Raw genomic sequence first — 18,394 nt, 5'->3', positions numbered from 1 at the left:
AGGTTTTTCCCTTTCATGACTTTAAATATGTCCTGCCACTCCCTTCTGGCTTGCAGAGTTTCTGCTGAAAGATCAGCTGTTAACTTTACAGGGATTCGCTTGTATGTTATTTGTTGCTTTTCCCTTGCTGCTTTTAATATTTTTTCTTTGTATTTAATTTTTGACAGTTTGATTAATATGTGTCTAGGCGTGTTTCTCCTTGGATTTATCCTGTATGGGACTCTTTGCACTTCCTGGACTTGATTGACTATTTCCTTTCCCATATTAGGAAAGTTTTCAACTATAATCTCTTCAAATATATTCTCAGACCTGTTCTTTTTCTCTTCTTCTTCTGGTACCCCCATAATTCGAATGTTGGTGTATTTAATGTTGTCCCAGAGGTCTCTAAAACTGTCCTAATTTCTTTTCATTCTTTTTTCTTTATTCTGCTCTGCAGTAGTTATTTCCACTATTTTATCTTCCAGGTCATTTATCCATTCTTCTGCCTCAGTTATTCTATTAATTCCTTCTAGAGAATTTTTAATTTCATTTCTTGTGTTGGTCATCACTGTTGGTTTGCTCTTTAGTTCTTCTAGATCCTTGTTAAACTTTTCTTGTATATTCTCCATTCTATTTCCAAGATTTTGGATCATCTTTACTATCATGACTCTGAATTCTTTTTCAGGCAGACTGCCTATTTCCTCTTCATTTGTTTAGTCTGGTGGGTTTTTACCTTGCTCTTTCATCTGCTGTGTATTTCTCTGTCTTCTCATTTTGCTTAACTTACTGTGTTTGGGGTCTCCTTTTCGCAGGCTGCAGGTTTGTAGTTCCCACTGTTTTTGGTGTCTGCCCCCAGTGGGTAAGGTTTGTTCAGTGGGTTGTGTAGGCTTCCTGGTGGAGGGGACTAGTGCCTGTGTTCTGGTGGATGAGGCTGGATCTTGTCTTTCTGGTGGGCAGGACCGCGTCTGGTGGTGTGTTTTGGGGTGTTTGTGAACTTACTATGATTTTAGTCAGCCTCTCTCCTAATGGGTGTGGTTGTGTTCCTGTCTTGCTAGTTGTTTGGCATGGGGTGTTCAGCACTGTAGCTTGCTGGTCATTGAGTGGAGCTGTGTCTTAGCATTGAGATGGAGATCCCTCGGAGAGCTTTCACTGTTTGATATTACGTGGGGCCGGGAGGTCTCTGGTGGACCAATGTCCTGAACTCGGCTCTCCCACCTCAGAGTCTCAGGCCTGACACCCAGCCGGAGCACCAAGACCCTGTCAGCCACATGGCCGGTCTGACTCAAGAAGAAATTACAGTTTTCTGAATAGTTCTCTCCATCCTCAGACCCAGCGTCACCAGAATGAGCATTTTGAAAATGAATGGTCACACAATGAATGTGGTCAGGAAATATTTTCTGTAACACCAAATCCTAAATCTCTCAAGGCTTACATTGTATTTTCAGAATTCTTTGCTGTCATTCCTAAAGAAGATCCGATTGGAAGTGGCTCCCCATATTTTTGGCCTTAGGTTACTCTACTCTTTATCTTTAGGTGGAGCATCTGTAAATAATAATTTAGTATCTGTAAGTATCCAAGTGTATTTGAGTAATCATTTGGTATCTGTAAGTAATGGTTTAAAGCTCTGTGAAGGAGGACTCCCCGTTTATACAGCAGTGTTTAGCTTCTCAGACTGGAACTAACCTATGCTGGCCTGTGCCTTCAGCATGTCTGGTAAGGCTAGTGTCTTCTGGGATCTCCCCAAGGGCCCCCTCTTGTGTCACAGTCCCATCAGCCTTGCAAACCACACATTTTGTGGCACTGTGGCCTCACTTGTCTTCCCTCATGTGGAATGCAGTTAACTAGGGGCTTAGCTGCCAGTCTGCAGGAGAGAAATGTGAGGACAGACCTGAAAGAGCTTGGCTTACAGGCTCTGTCCTCCAAAGCTGGCCATATGCTTTGGTCCCCACCTAGGGTGGCACACTCCGGCATGAGAGTAGCTGGTGACAGGATGGTCCTGCTGCTCTGGGAAGTGGTCATGGGGCCTCAGTCACTGCTCCTAGTTAGGTGGGAGCAGGGGGGCCAACCTCAACCCATTAGCCTGAGGCCTCATCCCTGGGAATGATCCCAAAGGGGGCCTCTGACTGGATAGGGTCCTATGGGACTTAAAGCTCCACTTGCAGAGAGATGCTTCGGGCAGATGGGGCTGTTGGGTGGCTGACGGAGCCCCTCCTCAGCATACAGGCTCCAGGCTAGGCTAGCGTGCATTATTGGGGTTGGGGAGTCACATCTGAAGAGGGGTTGCCAGAAGGGCCTTTAGAGTCAAGGGTCCTAATGAAAGCATCCCCTCACCCTTGCCTCCAGGCGGCTGTGCAGTGGGAGACACTCGAGCCCAAGTGTCTATAAAACCTGTAGTCCGCAAAATCTGTGAAATGAGAGGCAGGGCAGGATGACCTCTGTACTCTGAAATCTTATTTTCATGCTTATTTTATTTCTGATTATAAAAGTGATATTATCCTCCTGGAAAACAAGTTGGAAAGTGGAGGTAAGTATGAAAGCAACAGGAAAAAAACCACTCTCAACCCTCTAACATTTGCTTCCAGCATGTCTTCTGTTTTAACTGATTCACACCAACTAACATCCTATATAGACAACGTAGAATCTTGGGTTTTTTTCCCATTTAATATTATAGCATAAACATTTTCTCGTATCATTGAAATCTTGTCGTAAACGTCACTGTTGATGACTGAATAATTTCCTATTGTGAGTACATTATAATTTACTTAATCCTCCCCTCAATTCTATCATCTAAGAGCCTAGAATCCTTGATATATTAAATGAATATTCAAAATATCTCTTTATATGTTTTTAACCCTGTTCCAATGGATTTTTAATAGATATTCCAGATAAATGGCATGGTCTCTTTAAAAATCAGAAGTAGGTTTTGGAGTATTTATTCCAGCAGTTTCTAGGGAAACCAACTGTATGCAGCTATAGAGCAAATACCTCTGTCAGGAAGCTCTGGGAATTACAGCCTTCCATCTGGATAAAACCCTCAGAGACTCACAAGGTGGCTGGGAAGACAAATTTCACCTGAGAGCAAATGCAATCCAAGGTCATGTTAACAGAAAAACCACTCTAGACTAAGAGAGGTGAGGCCCCTGTCCTCAGCCCCTACCACACCCCTGAGGGCATCAACTTGGCGGGTGTTTAGGGGTGGGGCCTGGGAACAAACTCTGTCCTGTGACCCTACAGGGGGCAGCCCAGAATGAAGGGAAGCCTGTGGTCCCCATTGCTGCTATATCTGGAGGGAGGAGTGACTGGTGTGCTCCAGGGTCCTATCCTGCTGGAACATTCTAATATCTGTTCTTTATCTTTTTTTTTCTTTTTTAACCATAAAGGACAAGAAAAGCAAAGATCAGGATATTGAAACCCGGATGGGCTCCAGCAGGCCCTTGCCCCAGACTCCCAGAAGGCACAAATGCAAGGTGTAGGGCCTGGAGCAGACGTGTGCTGCGGCCCACTGAGGTGAGTGCCTTTTGATGGACCCTATCCCAGAGGAGACCAGGGCCATGAGGCTAGGTTGGTACAAGCTGGGCCTCAAGGCACACTTCAACAGCAGCCAGCATGACCAGTGGGCAGTGAGCGTGGTGAAAGGACACTGGCTGTGCTTGATCACCTCCAAGCTAGTGGTGTGTTGGGAACACTGAGCATCAATGTTGCCATCCCTAAATCAGGGACCTCGCCTGGCTCATGCAGCGGGTCCTGAGGACAAGATGAGGCACACACATACCTTGGACCTCACTGTGCAGAGGGCACCAGAGCCCTCCGTCCATCCCAGGGACACTCACACTGACAGATACCTGCAAGCATAGCATTAGGCCTGTCCATAGTTCCCCCTGACAGACAGGACACTTCCGGTAAGGCCTTGAAGGATTCTCTTGCCAAGCGACGGGTAAGAATGGCAGGCTGCCGAGCGTAGCTGGGTGACCTCACCAAGAGCCTTTTCCTTCACTAACTGACAGTGTGTGCAGATCACGGTGAACAGGCCGGTGCCGGGAGGTGACTGCGTGCTCCCAGAGGAGGACACGCTAGTACAACAAGGCTCTGTGACCATGTGCCATCATCCAGACCAGCGGCCTCATCACAGGGACCGTCTGCGCAGGGATTTCCCCAAGAGTTTAAAATGAATCTGAAGCCTGGAATCCCAGAGTGTTGGGAGGGAAGTGGCAAGGAGACAACCAGGCCCAGCTCTGCCACCCCTCAGGTCTCCAGTGGCCAGCACTGAGGGCAGCTGAAGACGGGCTGGATCCTGATCCTTGGTTCCAACAAGGGACCTTGGAGAGCTGGCCAGGCCGCCCGGGTGACACAGAGGTCCTGCGGAAAAGGCAAATGGGCAGGCAGGGAAGGGAGGGCCCAGCAGGATGACCCCAGAGCGGGGCAGGCCTCTATCAGGACAGGCATCAGGCCACCTCCTCCTGACCCCAGAACCTCAAGGCCAGCTGGTCACAGCCTCCCACTGCAGACAGGCAGCCCAGCCACACAGCGAGGTGTTCTGGAATGGGGGCTGACAGTCGTCACTCACCGAATCACAGGAGGCACAGGGCTTCCCGCACTCAAACGTGTGCTGCTCAGGACTGGGGGCAGGGGGGCTCCCCCAAAGGCAGAACCAACCAAGAGGGTTCCAGCCCATCTGTGGGGAACACCCCAGGGTCTGGAAAGAGCACCAGGCTGAGAAAGGACACAGACTGCTGGGCAGCCTCTGTTTCTCGTTTGTGAAAGAGGGGCTTGGACCAAGTCCTCCCTGGGAGGCCCAACTCGCACATCCTATTCCAGTGGTGTGTCCGGAGGGCAGGAGCCATTCAAGTGGATGGTGGTAATGTTGGCCCCTAAGGCAGAGCATGAGTGGGGGAGGGGGGGAACTGCTCTCTTAGTCAGCTTTTCAGAGAGAGGCAGTGCAAAAAGCACTCTAATTACATCTTTCTTTTCCAAAGAGTAGTTTGAAATATAATAAAACAATACAAGTCTGAGATCTAGAAGAAACTGTGAAAGGGGAACAGCACCATGATCCTAAATGGTAGCCCTTGTGATCAGGACCACGTGGAGAGCGCCCCATGTCCATGTTGCAGGGACCACCGCAGGGCTGCTAAGTGACACTCAGCTCCCTCACAGGGTCACAGGTAGCCCCGCAAGCTGTCAGGGTACCCTCCCTGGGGCTGGGGTCCTAGGTTCAGGGATGTGTGAAGGCACCTGGGGGGAGGCCTCACGAGCTGGAGACATGGCTCCTCAAAGGTACACAAACCCTGAAGGATCTTCAGGGTCAGGATCAGAGGACAAAGGGGTCCAAGAAGCCACCACAACTGGAGCAGGTGGGTGTGCAAGGCCTCCAGTAAACCTGGCTCTGTGGGGAGGACTAGGAGTAGGAAGTGCATGGCAATGAAGCAACATGGACTCCTGCGCTGTGACCAGGGTATGGAAGTGATGTGAAATGCTAACAATCAGGTAAACTGAGCCGGGGCATGCACAAACTCTACCATGGCTGCGACTTTTCTATAAACCTAAAACAAGTCTAAAATAAAAGTTTATGAAGAAAATAAAAGCAAATGAGGCTGACTTCACAATAAGACTCAAAAGGAAGGGAGAGGGGATATTTAGCAAACAAGTGAGCTTTCACCCTCTGCCAGCCCTGGAGGTTTGCAGGGGCTCAGAGCACTGCTGGAGCAGGAGGAGGGAGAGGATGGGAGTGCCCCCCGCTGCCCTGACCCATCAGAGGAAGGCTGCCTCTCATTTCACTTCTCAGATTCAACCTGCTCTTTTTGTCTTTATTAGAAAGCATCTGGGGCACTTACAAAATCCTACAATTGTAGGGAGAAAAGGATTTAAAAGTGAGCGAGCTTAATAATTAGACAACTACAAACTGAAATGATAATATAATAATATATAATATAAAAACTGCACTATAAAACCGTAGTGAGATACAATTTTTCACCTTCCAGACTGAACTGACAAAAGATCAAAAAGTTCAGAAAATGTGCTGCCAGTGTGTAGAGAAATCTGTACAACCTATCTGGCGATTTTAAAACCTGAAAGCTTCCCTTCAGCTCAGCACCTTTATGTCTTGGAATTTATCCAACAGATAAATTTGCACATATGCACACGTAACCGTATGTACCAGGATGCTCCCTGTGCAAAACTGCAGTTGCTCCAGATGCGAAACAAGCTTAACGCCAAACAGGCCAGAGGAGACGGGGAAAACGCATCCCTGAGCACAGCCCACACAACAGAGCCCTGTCTGAGAACCATGTCCCAGGCACAGCCATGCCCGCAATGTGTGTCTGTGTGCCTATGTGCCTGAGAAAAGAGAGGGGGTGGTTGCCTGACACAAACGTTGTATAGACAGAAATCTCTCTGCAGTTTTTCCTAAGGGGCTGCAATCGAGTTGGTTCTGGTGAGAAGACAGCTTTTCACTACATATTCTTTCATACTCCTTTTTAAAAACCCATGTCCTAGTGTTCCCGTTTGCAAATTTTTTCTATTAACTATTTTTAAGTGAATAAATGCAGTTATTCCTTATCACAATAAACATAAGAAAAGAAAAGGGGTCAGAAGCTCCATTTTCTACCCAATAAAGGTGAATATGTTTCTGCAGAAGTTCAGTCGCCTCTTGCCCTCAACTGGCAGCAACTGTGTCCCTCAAGGGACATCGGCCATGCCTAGAGGCACTTTTGCTGTCACAGCTCGGGGCGGGGGGGGGGCGGGTGCTACTGGATTAGTAGGCAGAGGCCAGGGATGCTGCTCCACATCCTGTACAGCAAAGAATTTTCTGGCCCCAATGTCCACAGAGCCCAGGCTCAGAAACCCTACTCTAACGTACACACTATTTCCCCAGACGTGTCCAGTCTGGGGCCAGTTTCAATTATTAAAAAGTTTTTTCTCAAATTGAATGCAAATCTGCCTGAGGCCTCCTTCTCCAAGCTTCAATCCAGCACTTGGTTTTTTCACAGTCCTGGGGCTGGGATGGCTGCTCTGTAGAAGGATCACGCAGGGCTGCACCCCTGGAGTTCAGCCGCTGAGTGCAAGGATGAGCAGAGCCATGTGGTGCTCTCTGGTCCCACCAACACCCACCTTCTATTCCAGAGGGTCACATCATCTGTGGACGAACGGAAAGGAACCACATGCCCTGTGGAGCTGGAGAAGGGCACGGGATGGGCAGGACTGGGACACGGCATGGGGGGGCCTGGGAAAGTGGCTTCATGGCTCCCTGCTCCAGGGTCTCTCCCTCACTTCTGCCCAGCATTACCTTCAGGCCCCATAGGGATTTTAGAGAGTCAGGGTTGGGGGGGAGTGGCTGTGGGACTTGGGAGGGGACATCTCAAGGCCAGGAGAGGGCCACACAGCACACAATGGGCAGAACTGGGCTGAGGACACAGGGGAAAAGCATTTGTACCTGTCTTTTGGGGCAGAACCCAGGTAAAAGGTCCTCAGAGCCCTAGTCCCACACCTAGCTGTGGCTCAGTGAACGGGGAGCTGATATGACCCGGCCCCTAGACTCACAAAGATGCCCCACCCTCACTTAGTGAGCCACCCCAGGTTTACCTGTCCACCTCCACATCTGGAGCCAGGGACTGAAATGCAAATGCCTGATGCTAGTACAGTGGGCAGGTGGCAGGCGCCCTGGCAGACAGGGGTCCAGGTTGCTGAGGGGGATGCTGGAGAGGCCCAGGGGCAGTACCAGGATCAGATGGGGGCCGGCTACACAAGCACCCAGACTGGGATCGAAAGGTCACCATGACAACACGGTACCATGAGAACCACGAGGTCGAACAGCAGCTAAGACTTCCACCTTCCAACAGCATGGGTGAACTACGGGGAAAGAGCAGTGCTTGGCAGACTTCGAACTTGCCAAGGGGAAGTCAAAGTGGCAAAGCCGCATGTGCTACTTATCAGCCGGTGACCCAGGCCAGCTGCTGGCTCTCTCCGAGCCAGAGTCTCCTAAGCAGACCCAAGTCTAGTGTCCTTGGGGAGCTGCTGAAAGAACGAGGTGTTGACAGAAAGCATCTCTTGCTGGGAGCAAACAAGAGGCAAGAAACACCCCTCACCGTCCCAGGTGCCCCTTTTTTTATGAGCTATAGCTCCAAACAGCCTGGAGATTAGCCATAGTTATGTTAGACTTTCCAGGAAAGAAACTCCACAAGCACCAATGGCAACGAATCCTGGAGTTTTGCAAATGTCAGCAGAAGGATGTTTAGTGAGAACCCACCCCAAGCTCTGATGCACACCCGCTGTGTTGCCTCATGCAGTGCTGAGGGATCCCCCTCCCCACAGGGTTTGGGGAGCTCTCCTGGGGAGCTCGCTGCACACCTCCCTGGGCGTTGTTCATCTGGGAGGCACCCTGGATCAGGCTGCAGTTTCTTGATTATTCCAGGGTGCCAAAAGTCATGCTGCACCAGGCCTCAGTCTCTTCTGCAGGAAATGGGGGCTGAACCCCTAAATCTCTGTCATCTCTCCAGCTGATGGCAAGTCAGCCCAGGAGGGTGGTGAGATGGGGTCTGGGCAGGGAAGGGTCCTGTGCCTCACTGGGACACACTCATGTCCCCAGGAAGCACTTTCTCACTGCCCTTCCCACTTAGCCCAACTTCCCTGAAATTCACATTCAGACTCTGACTCAGGGGGTAGTTCTAAGGGGATGGATAAAATGAGAGGCAAAGTCACAAAGTTACAAGAAGATTTTCAAGTATCAGAGTTCGTGTAGCTGGGCTGGTTGTACATCAGTCTGGGATTGCCAGCCCAAGTCTGGCTGTCCCAAGGGTAGGTATCTGTGAGCTCAGACCTGGCCCCAGGGCACTCTCCAAAGACCATCCTGCCATTCACACTTAACTGGCACCATGGGACCTGTGCCCAGCCCACGGTGTGTAGGGCACAAGCAGAAATGAGTTCCACTCTGCACTTCTGTGTGAAGCAGAAAATGGCACCACACTTGAAGGACCCAGGCCAGAGACTGTGCCCAAAGCTTCCTAGGCACTTGGCCTACCCCAGCATAAGGCTCACAGTTTAGTCAGCAGCTTGGGCTACCATCCCAGGGGCTTGTTCACTGCCCTCATGTCCTGATTAACCCAAGGACCAGTGCTGACCCATCCTACAGGTTTGCATTCCCTGGGACCTCCTGCCTTCTGGGGTCCTGGGCACTGTCCCCCGTCATTAACATCAATGAAGGGGCGCTGGTAGGGGGAGCTCCAGGACAGACACACTGCTGCTGTCCCAGCCTATCATGTTGTAGTGTTGACCTCGGCGAGCTGATCTCTCCAGCCTCAGTTTGCTTGCCTCCCAATCAGAACAGCCCACCACCACCGAGCCCTCAGGGGCAGTGGGAAGTTCAGCAAGGCCAAGTGCAGTACATGCCCAACAGTGGGCCCTGATCTACTCAGTGGCAGCTTCCTCAACAGTCAGGGTAAAGGAGCTAGAGACCTGCATGGCGACCCACACACAATACAAGAAGAAGCCCCCCAACACATGTGTATGAAAAATGCCTAGCCCAGGATGTGACACAGGCAAGGCTCAACAAACAAGATTAAAAAGGAAAGCAGCACCCCTCCCAGGGCATGCAGACACACTCTGGACACAGGACATCCACAGGCACCCAGCTGAGTGTGTGCACACCCCAGCACATGCATGAACACCCGCACCCCACACGTCTGGTTCTGGAAATTCAGCTGCCACATGTTAAAAGGTGATTTTTTTTAACAAAAAGGGTAAAAGCACCGGCAGTGAACAATACAAAAAGGAAATTACAAAAACAATCCCACTTACAATTGCATCCAAGGGAATTAAGTACCTAGGAATAAACTAAATCAAGAATTTAAAACTTGTACACTGAAAACTACAAAACGTTGCTGAAAGAAATCAGGGGATACCTAAATATAAATAAATGGAAAGACATCTCATGCTCATGAATCAGGAGATGTAATACTAAGATGTCAATACTACCCAAAGCAATCTACAGATTCAATGCAATCCCTGTCGAAATTCCAACAGCCCTTTTTGCAGAAATGGAGAAGTCAATCCTCAAATTCATATGGAATTGCAAGGAGCCCCAAAAAGGCAACATAATTTTTTTAAAAGAACAAGGTTGGAAGTCTCACACTTCCTGATTTCAAAACTTACTACAAAGCTACAGTAATCAAAACAGTGTGGTACTGGCATAAGGACAGACATACAGACCAATGGAATGGAACAGTGTCCAGAATTAAATCCTCATGTATATGGTCAAAAGGTTTTCAGCAAGGCTACCAAGACTTTCAATAGGGAAAGAAAAGTCTTTTCAACAAATGGTTCTGGAACAACTGGATACCCACATGCAAACAAATGAAGTTGGATCCCTACTTCAAATCTTATATAAAAATTAACTGAAAATGAGTCAAAAACTAAATACAAGAGCTAAAACTATAAAACTCTTAGAAGAAATCAAAGGGGTAAATCTTCATGACCTCAGATTTGGCAATGGATTCTTAGATATAACACCAAAAGCATAAGCAACAGTAGAAAAACACAAACATTAAAAATGTTTGTGCATCAATGGGCATTACCACAGAAGTGAAAAGACAACCCACAAAATGGAAAAATATGTGCAAATTTTGTATCTGATAAGGGCCTAGTGTCCAGAATATATAAAGAACACTTAAAATTCAAAAATAAAAAAAGAACCCAATTTTAAAATGGGCAAACTGTTTCAACAGACGTTTCTCCAAAGAAGATATGCAAATGGACAACAAGCACATGAAAACATACTCAACATCATCAGCCATTACAGAGATGCAAAACAAAATCATACTGAGATACCACCTCTCACCCACTAGTACGCCCATAATTTTAAAAATAGAAAACAACAAGTGTTGATAAGGATGAGGAGAAATCGGATTGCTCCTGCATTGGTAGTAAGAATGTAAAATGGTGCAGCTGCTGTGGAAAAGTTTGTTGGTTACTCAAAAAGTTAAACATAGAATAATTATATGACCCAACAATTCCCTAAACAATTGAAAACAGGTCTTCAAACAAATATTTGTACACAAATGTTCACAGCAGCACTACTGACAATAGCCATAGGAGGAAAAAGCCCAAGTATCCATAAACAGAGGAATGTATATACAAACTGTGGTATATCCTTACAATGGAGTATTATTCAGCCACAAAAAAATCAGTGAAGTTCTGATACATGCCACAACATGGTTGATCCTAAAAAACATTATGCTAAGTGAAAGAAGACAGACACAAAATGTTACATATAGTACGATTCCATTTATATGAAACGTCCAGAATAGATAAATCCATAGGGACAGAAAACAGATGGGTGGTTGTCCAGCGCTGAGAGGAGGAGGGATGGGGAAGTTGTTTAATGGGTTTTCTTTTGAGGTGAGGAAAATGTTTAGGAACTAGATAGAGATAATGGCTGCAAGTCATTCTGAATGCACTAAATGCTATTAACTGTGCACTTTAAAATGGTTAATTTCATGGTATGTGAATTTCACCCTAAATTTTAAAAAAAAAGGATGAAAGGCGGGTTTCACCATTTGCCTGGACAAACACCACAGGACCTTCAGTTCTTATGCTCTGAGGTCAAAGCCAGTCACTGGCTGGAATTCTATGTTTTTCCACAGATGTTTTTCCACGGATGACCCAGCACTTTGGGTGGAAGTGAAGAGACCCTGCACCCTGAAGCAGAGGGCCAAGCCCCATTCCAAAGAGCACGGTTAGGCTCACTTCCCACCAAACCAAAAAGTTGAGAACCAAGACAGGTAGAAGTAGGGGAGTGGAAATGGAGTGAGACAGAGAAGGAGAGGTGCAGGGATGGAGGCACAGCTCTAAATGGGAAGCCAGCGGGACACTGGGCACACCTGAGACACAGAGGGTGCTGCAGAGGGCCCAGCTTCCCTACTTGGCACCGGATGTGGCCTTCCTGCTGAGAAGATGTTTCCATCCACATAGCATTTCAAAACCGTGGACAGTAATGGGGTTTTCAGCACCCTGAGCCAGAATATGCCAAACGCCACTTCTGTCCCCGCACCTGGCAGAGGTACGTACACCTGCTGCAGGTGAGGAGACGAGACGCCCCCCTCATCTGCTTGAAGTGGGAGGACAAGGTGGCCCACCTGGCCCACCACCCAGGTAGCTGTGAGAACCAATAAAGAGGATAACTGTGAACTAATCCTGACGCCATAAAGGCTAGCCTGAGTGTGAGCCCTGCAGCGCTATTAGTCACATCAGTCATTTAGAAGTCAATTGACGGCTTTGCTTTACCGAATCTTAGGAGTTAGATTCTTCTAGCACACTTTGTCATGGAACATTATTTTCTGGCCAATACTCCCTCCCAACAGCAAATCTGCTCATTCTTTTTGAAAAAGGCCCTGCCACACGGCCAGGTGCCACGAGCACAGGGGCAAGGGGATGGCCCCAGAGGACTGGGTACCCAGCAGTGGCAGGGTCCACATGAAGTACCCCAAATCTTTGCCCGATCTCAGGCCAACTGCAGCCGCACCTGAGCCAAAGTAGCCCCAAATAAATGTCAGCTGCAGTGCAGAGGCTCACACCAAGCATGTTTCTGGGCCAATAGTTTCAATAAAAGCAAACATTCTGGTGATTACCACGAGCTCCAAGTCGCTTCCTTTGAGATTCATCTCATTTGGAAAGGATCAATGGACAGGGGACATCTGCTCTGCCCTCTGTAAGTTGGCAGAACATTCCCCCAACCTCCTCTGGAACTTCTTAAACCCACACAGTGAGAATTCCTCATTTAAAAATGACGAATCGTTATTCCTAACCACGTCAAACACATCACAGCTCCATCGCCATGTGAATGGCACCTCCCCCAGTATTAAGGGATCTCAGGTTGGAAGGCTTAATTGTCAGCTCTGATCACCTAGATTGCGACGTTGAGGCCTGACCCCCTGGCAGGCCCTCCTTTCCCTCCAAGTGCGCACACTTTGCTGGCCAACAGAGCCAGCCAACAGTCTCACTCTGTGGTACTGAGCAGCCATGAGGGCCGAGGACTCAGGAAGAGGCTTTGCCCCAGGAAGCTTAAGGCTGGGTGGGGTGAAAGACACAGCGGGAGCCCACAAAGGCCAACCAGGCCTGGGGATGATGGGCACAGAGATAGGGCCCTGGAGAAGAGGGCAGGCAGACCCCAGATGGAGGGACAAACACACAGGAATCAGAGGGGATCTACACCAGGCAAGTCTTGTCAGTCCACCTTTCTTGAGTACTTGCAGAATTCGACCCCCTCTCCACACCCCAGTCCCCACCCCCAGGTCCTGCCTGTCACCTCTCACCTGGACAAAGGCTCCTGTGCCTCCCCACCCTCTTCCCCAACTGTGCCCACAGCAGCCAGAGGGACCCTGTCAAATCCTCAGTCCCCTCTCACTGCTGCTCTGCTCAGAGCCCCCAGTGTGGCTCCTGCCTCCTAGCCACACCTGCAGGCCATCCCTGATGCAGCTTCCTTGCCAAACAGTGCTTCCTCAGGGCTCTGAAACAGCTCCCCAGGCTGGCATGGAACTCCTGATCCACAAGTCTGACTCCCATAGAAAACACCCTGTAAGAGGCAAGGGAGCTGCCTTGTTACCCCAGGAACCCACAGGGCCAGCACTGCACCCCACACAGAACATGCACCCCATAGTACTTACTGAGGAATAAATGAAACTTCTGCCACTGAAGGACTTGTACAGCACCTTCAGCTTTCAAACTCTTTAAAATCAACTTTACTGATTATGCTTCCAAAAACCCTTCAAGTTTAATACAACAGGAACTTCAAGAGGGCCAGGAAGCTTCAGGATATCTGATACTTTAACAGAATCATTCCTATTTCCCACAGACAGAGACTCTTCACATCAAGATGGTGACAAGGTGAGAGGCCCAGGTCACTCCCTAGAGCTACTGGTCCATGGTCAGATGCCTTGCCGAAGGCAGGGGTGGAAGGACACACGGGGTCTGACAGAAGACACAGTCATGAGAAGCCCCCCAGTTCTTGTCCGTAAGTGGCTTTTTTTTTTTTTTTTTGGTACGCGGGCATCTCACTGTTGCGGCCCCTCCCGTTGCGGAGCACAGGCTCCGGACGCGCAGGCTCAGCGGCCATGGCTCACGGGCCTAGCCGCTCTGCAGCATGTGGGATCTTCCCGGACCGGGGCACGAACCCACGTCCCCTGCATCGGCAGGCGGACTCTCAACCACTGTGCCACCAGGGAAGCCCCCTAAGTGGCTTTGTGGCACCCTAATTGGGGAAGAAGTTTCCCAATGCCTGAGTAGTGCCATGCTTCCCTATCAAACACACAGATAAGACAGCTCTGAAGACAACCAGCCGCAAAATCTCTCCCTTCCTAGTCAAAGCCAATTCCCAGGCGACACTACAGTAGGTGCCAGTAAAGGCAGACTAGGCTGACAAGGTATCTCAGCCCCAGGAGTGACTAGCCATGGTCAAGATGGGGTGGAACACGAGCTCCTGACTTCCTGTCTGAATAAGTACCAGCACAGTCCAGCGGAGAGACCTCCCCAAAGAATGCCAGGAGGGGTGGTCAGGCTGCTCAAAGCTTCCTGCTGAGGTGGACACATCCTGGGAGCAGGTTCTTCCCCTAGAAGGAGACTGCCCCGACCACGATCTCAGCCGGAGATGCTGCTAGAGTCCTACCAGCAAAGAGTTGGCCCTGTGAGTGAAAGTAACCTCAGAGACCCCCTTCCAATCCATCCAAAATGGGGTGCATTGCAGGGATGTGAGGGGTCACAGGTGGAACACGAGGGAGCCTGTTACTTTCACAGTTATGTTTATTTTTACAAGTACTGTCTATGGCAAGTTATACTAATGTTCTATTTCAGGGAATGATATGAAGTTTCCTTGGAAAAGAAAGATTCAGGAGAGTAAGGAGACACAAGACTGAAATGGGGTCCGAGAACTAAATAAATCTGCCTGAGGCCTGGAGTTTGGTTAGCAGTACTGCCCTAGTGTTTCTGCCTCAGTTTCCATGCTTCCAGCATAATTTGATAAGATGTTAACTTCAGGGGAGGCAGGGTGTGGGATAGAAGGAAACTGTATCTTTCTTGTAACTTCTTCTTTAAGTCTCAAAATAAGAAGTTACAAAGTATTCAAACTTTTAAAAAGTGAGCTGAGCTGTTGAATATGAAGTAAACAACAGTACAGATGATACATGGATCTGGAAAGAGTGGAGGGCCATCCATCCAGGAATATCAGGAGATTGGGAAACATGTGGATCATGTCACACACCTTCCTGTCACAGTGGAGAAGGGCCACACCAAGAGAGGTGGGGGGTTTGCCCAGGGCTGTGAGGGCCGCATGCAGCCTTGCCCACAAAGGTCCCAACCTGTGTTCCCCCATCACAGCACCTCCCCTGAGCCACCCACGGGACTAAGGACTACAGGAGGTGTTCTGGCCTCAGGGCTCACTCACTTCCGTAAGGGACCCTTGATTAGATGCAGAGAAGATGTGCCCCATGGCAGGGGGAAAGCACAGCCCCTTTCAGACCCTAGGGCGACCCCACATAGGTGGAAATGAATCTGTGCTGATCAAAATGATCTGTGCATATATCAGATCAAATCAAAGACCTCACATGAAAAATAAGAAATAAAGAAATAAGACCTCCCAAAAACATCCCCTTTAAGGTGTCAGGACACATCTTTCTCCCTGCCTCTGCCTAAGCCAATGGAGCAAATGCCACCAGCCCCTAAGGCCAGCCCTCAGCCCCTTTCCCCTGCCTGCCCTGCATTCTTGGGTCTCTCCCTACCTCCTCCACTCCTCCCACCCCCTACCTCCCTTCTCAAAGTCTAGCTCAGAACTGGTCTTGCCTTCCCCACCCAGAGGAGAGGGCCCCTGGGCAGCCAGACAAGGGTCCTCCCAGGCCCTCACACTCCCCCAGCCTGGGCACCTAGGGAGTTCTGCAGGCCCCCGGTGGGGGTGGGGGAGGAGGGAGAGGCCCTACCACTTTCAGGGCACTCAGGACCCGCTTCTCAGTATCTCTGGAATTGAGGAGCCATGAAGGATCACAAGGATCACCCTTGATCCAGCCATGAACTCTGAGAGGATGCCAACGTGTGGGTGTGCATAGTAGCAGTGTTCTGGGCAGAGCCCAGTGCTCACACTCCAGGCTCCTCTGCTCTGTGGGGTCTCTGCAGCCCTGGACATCCACAGGAAGGCAGCCCAGGAAGCCCAGGAGATTTCAGTGGGAGTCCCTGTCCCATGGAGTCCCACCCATCCTCACTGGGGTCACCGTCACAGGCACTGAGCTGGGAATCAGGCCTGGTGCCAATCAACCTGAGCAAGCCCTGTCACATCTGGCTGCCTGGCTCCCCACATGTAAACTGGCAGGACTAGACACCACAGTCCATGTTTAAGGGCCACTGGCCCATCCACAGTTAAAGCCAGGGGGAGGCTCTCCTCTCTGGGGGTTGAGGGACCACCTACCACCACACACCCATCCCCTGCCCCCAGCCCTGCTCCTGCTGGGTTTAAGACTGGAGCATAGGAGAGCACACTACCCGGGCCAGCCTCTGGCGGTCCGCTGAGGCCCAAACACATGAGAACCTGTTGGAGCAGTTTGGGCACCAGTATCACCTCCTCTTCCTCCTCCTCCACTTACTTCTGAGTGGGAAGGGGCCTCGGGCTTTTGAAAACTCGGCACAGGGCCAGGTCATGGTCACAGGCAAAGGCCAAGCTTTACCTCCCCCCACCCCATCTTCCTCTGAGAGCATAAGGTCAAGTGAAAACCAGGGTGGGCCTGTGTCTGAAAACAGAGAGGAGGGGAATGGGGAAATGTGATGGCCAGGGAGGAGGCGGCAAAGTCACAACACCCCCACCCACACAGAGACACCATTCTGTCACCCGCACTCCCGCCCAGGGACATGCAGGCCGGCCGGGTCCAGGAGCCCTGCTGGGGCCGGGCAGGGGTCCTGCCCGCCCGGACAAGGTGCCGGAGCTCCGGGCCGCGGCGGAGGGTGGGCGCGTCGGCCGCCACCTGGCCGGGCCCCACGTCCGTCCCAGCCCCGCCGGCGTCCGAACCCGCCACTCGCGCCTCTCCGGGGCCCGCGCGGGGAAAGTTCCTGCAACTTCGCGGGGGAGGCGGCGGGCGCGGGGCCTGGGCCTCGGGAGCCCGGCCTCCGCGGCCCCGCTGTCAGGCGGCCCGGCCGGCCGGGCGCCCCAACTTCCCGGCCCGGCCCCCACCCGCGACCCCCCGCGGGCCCGCTTTGTGAGCGGTGGCGGCGAGGGGCGCCCGCCCAGCCCCGGCCCCCGCCCCGGGCACAAAAGGGCGCGCGGCCGGCGGGAGGCGGCGGGCGGGGGCCTGCGGGGCGCTCACCGGGCCGGGCCGAGGCCGGGGGCCGGGGGCCGGGGCCGGGGCCGGGCGGCTGCGCGCTCACCTGCCGTGGAACCAGTCCTTGCAGGCGTCGCACTCGATCATGAAGCGGGTAACATCGTAGGGGAGCCGGCAGACGCAGTACACGGGCACCGTCGCCATGTTCGCCGCGCCGCCCGCCCGCCCCTCGGCCCGCGCTGCGCTCCCGGGTCGGGCCGGGCGGGCCGGGCCGGGCGGGGGCCGGGGCCGGGGACGGGGCCGGGGACGGGGCCGGGGGCGCACTACACTCCGCGCGCACCCGGCCGGCGCGTCCACACAAAGCGGGGCGCGCGGTGCAGGGCCGCGCCGGGAGCCGCCCGCCGGCCCGCGGGGCGCAGGGCGCGAGTGTGCGCGGGGGACGGGCCGCGCGCGGGACACAAAAGGGAATGGACGCGCGGGGGCGGCGGGCGGAGAGCCGCGGCCCCACCGAAGGGACCCCCGGCCGCCGAGCGGCCTCTACGTCAGCGCCCCGGGTGGCGCCGCCTCCGCCCGCCAGCCTGGGCCGCCGCTCCCGCCGCGGGAAGGCGGGCCGGGGATCGCGGGGAAGGCGGGCCGGGGTACCCCGCCGGGGGAGAAGGTGGGCCGGGGGAACACTGCTGAGGGAGAAGAGGGACCGGGGGACCTGCCAGGAGAAGGTGGGTCGGGGGACCTGCAGGGAGAGAAGGTGGACTGGGACACCCCTCCAGGGGAGAAGGTGGGCTAGGAGACTGTCATCTGGAAGAAGGTGGGTAGGGGGATTCCCCGGGGAGAAAGTGGACTTAGGGTACAGGGGGAAGGCAGGTCTGGGAGACCCTCTGGGTGTGAGGTGAGACCCCGAGGAGGAGGACGACGTCCTTCCTGGTTAAGAAGGCCGAGGAGCAACTACTTGGCTCTAAGTTTCATCTGATAAGCAGCGGAGCAGGGGGCAGCCAGGGGCGGGGGGTTCCTCCTGTTCCCTCCTCCCTCCTACCTTACCGACTGAGTTTCTGGCTGGAATACAACTTCCCTTTCCCCCTTACTCCTGGCTGGGGACAGCCCACCCTCCCTCACACGATCTATGGACTTCCCTTGATGCTCAG

At 52.0% G+C, this 18,394-nt stretch overlaps 1 protein-coding gene across 1 annotated transcript in view; it reads right to left on the bottom strand.

Moving 5' to 3' along the window:
- PHF2 (PHD finger protein 2) overlaps positions 1-17,492 on the bottom strand; it is a 94,784-nt gene extending 77,292 nt beyond the window's left edge. Inside the window, exon 1 of the mRNA XM_024117177.3 lies at positions 17,362-17,492. Within this exon, the coding sequence (XP_023972945.2) occupies positions 17,362-17,459 (98 nt within the window). The 5' untranslated portion in view covers positions 17,460-17,492. The remainder of the gene's footprint in view (positions 1-17,361) is intronic.
- Positions 17,493-18,394: the final 902 nt, after the last annotated feature.

Source organism: Physeter macrocephalus, chromosome 9 (assembly GCF_002837175.3).
Source record: "Physeter macrocephalus isolate SW-GA chromosome 9, ASM283717v5, whole genome shotgun sequence".
In the NCBI taxonomy this organism is placed as follows: domain Eukaryota; kingdom Metazoa; phylum Chordata; class Mammalia; order Artiodactyla; family Physeteridae; genus Physeter; species Physeter macrocephalus.
The sequence above is the reverse complement of the archived record's forward strand: the minus strand, read 5'-3'. Positions and strand labels throughout refer to the sequence as shown.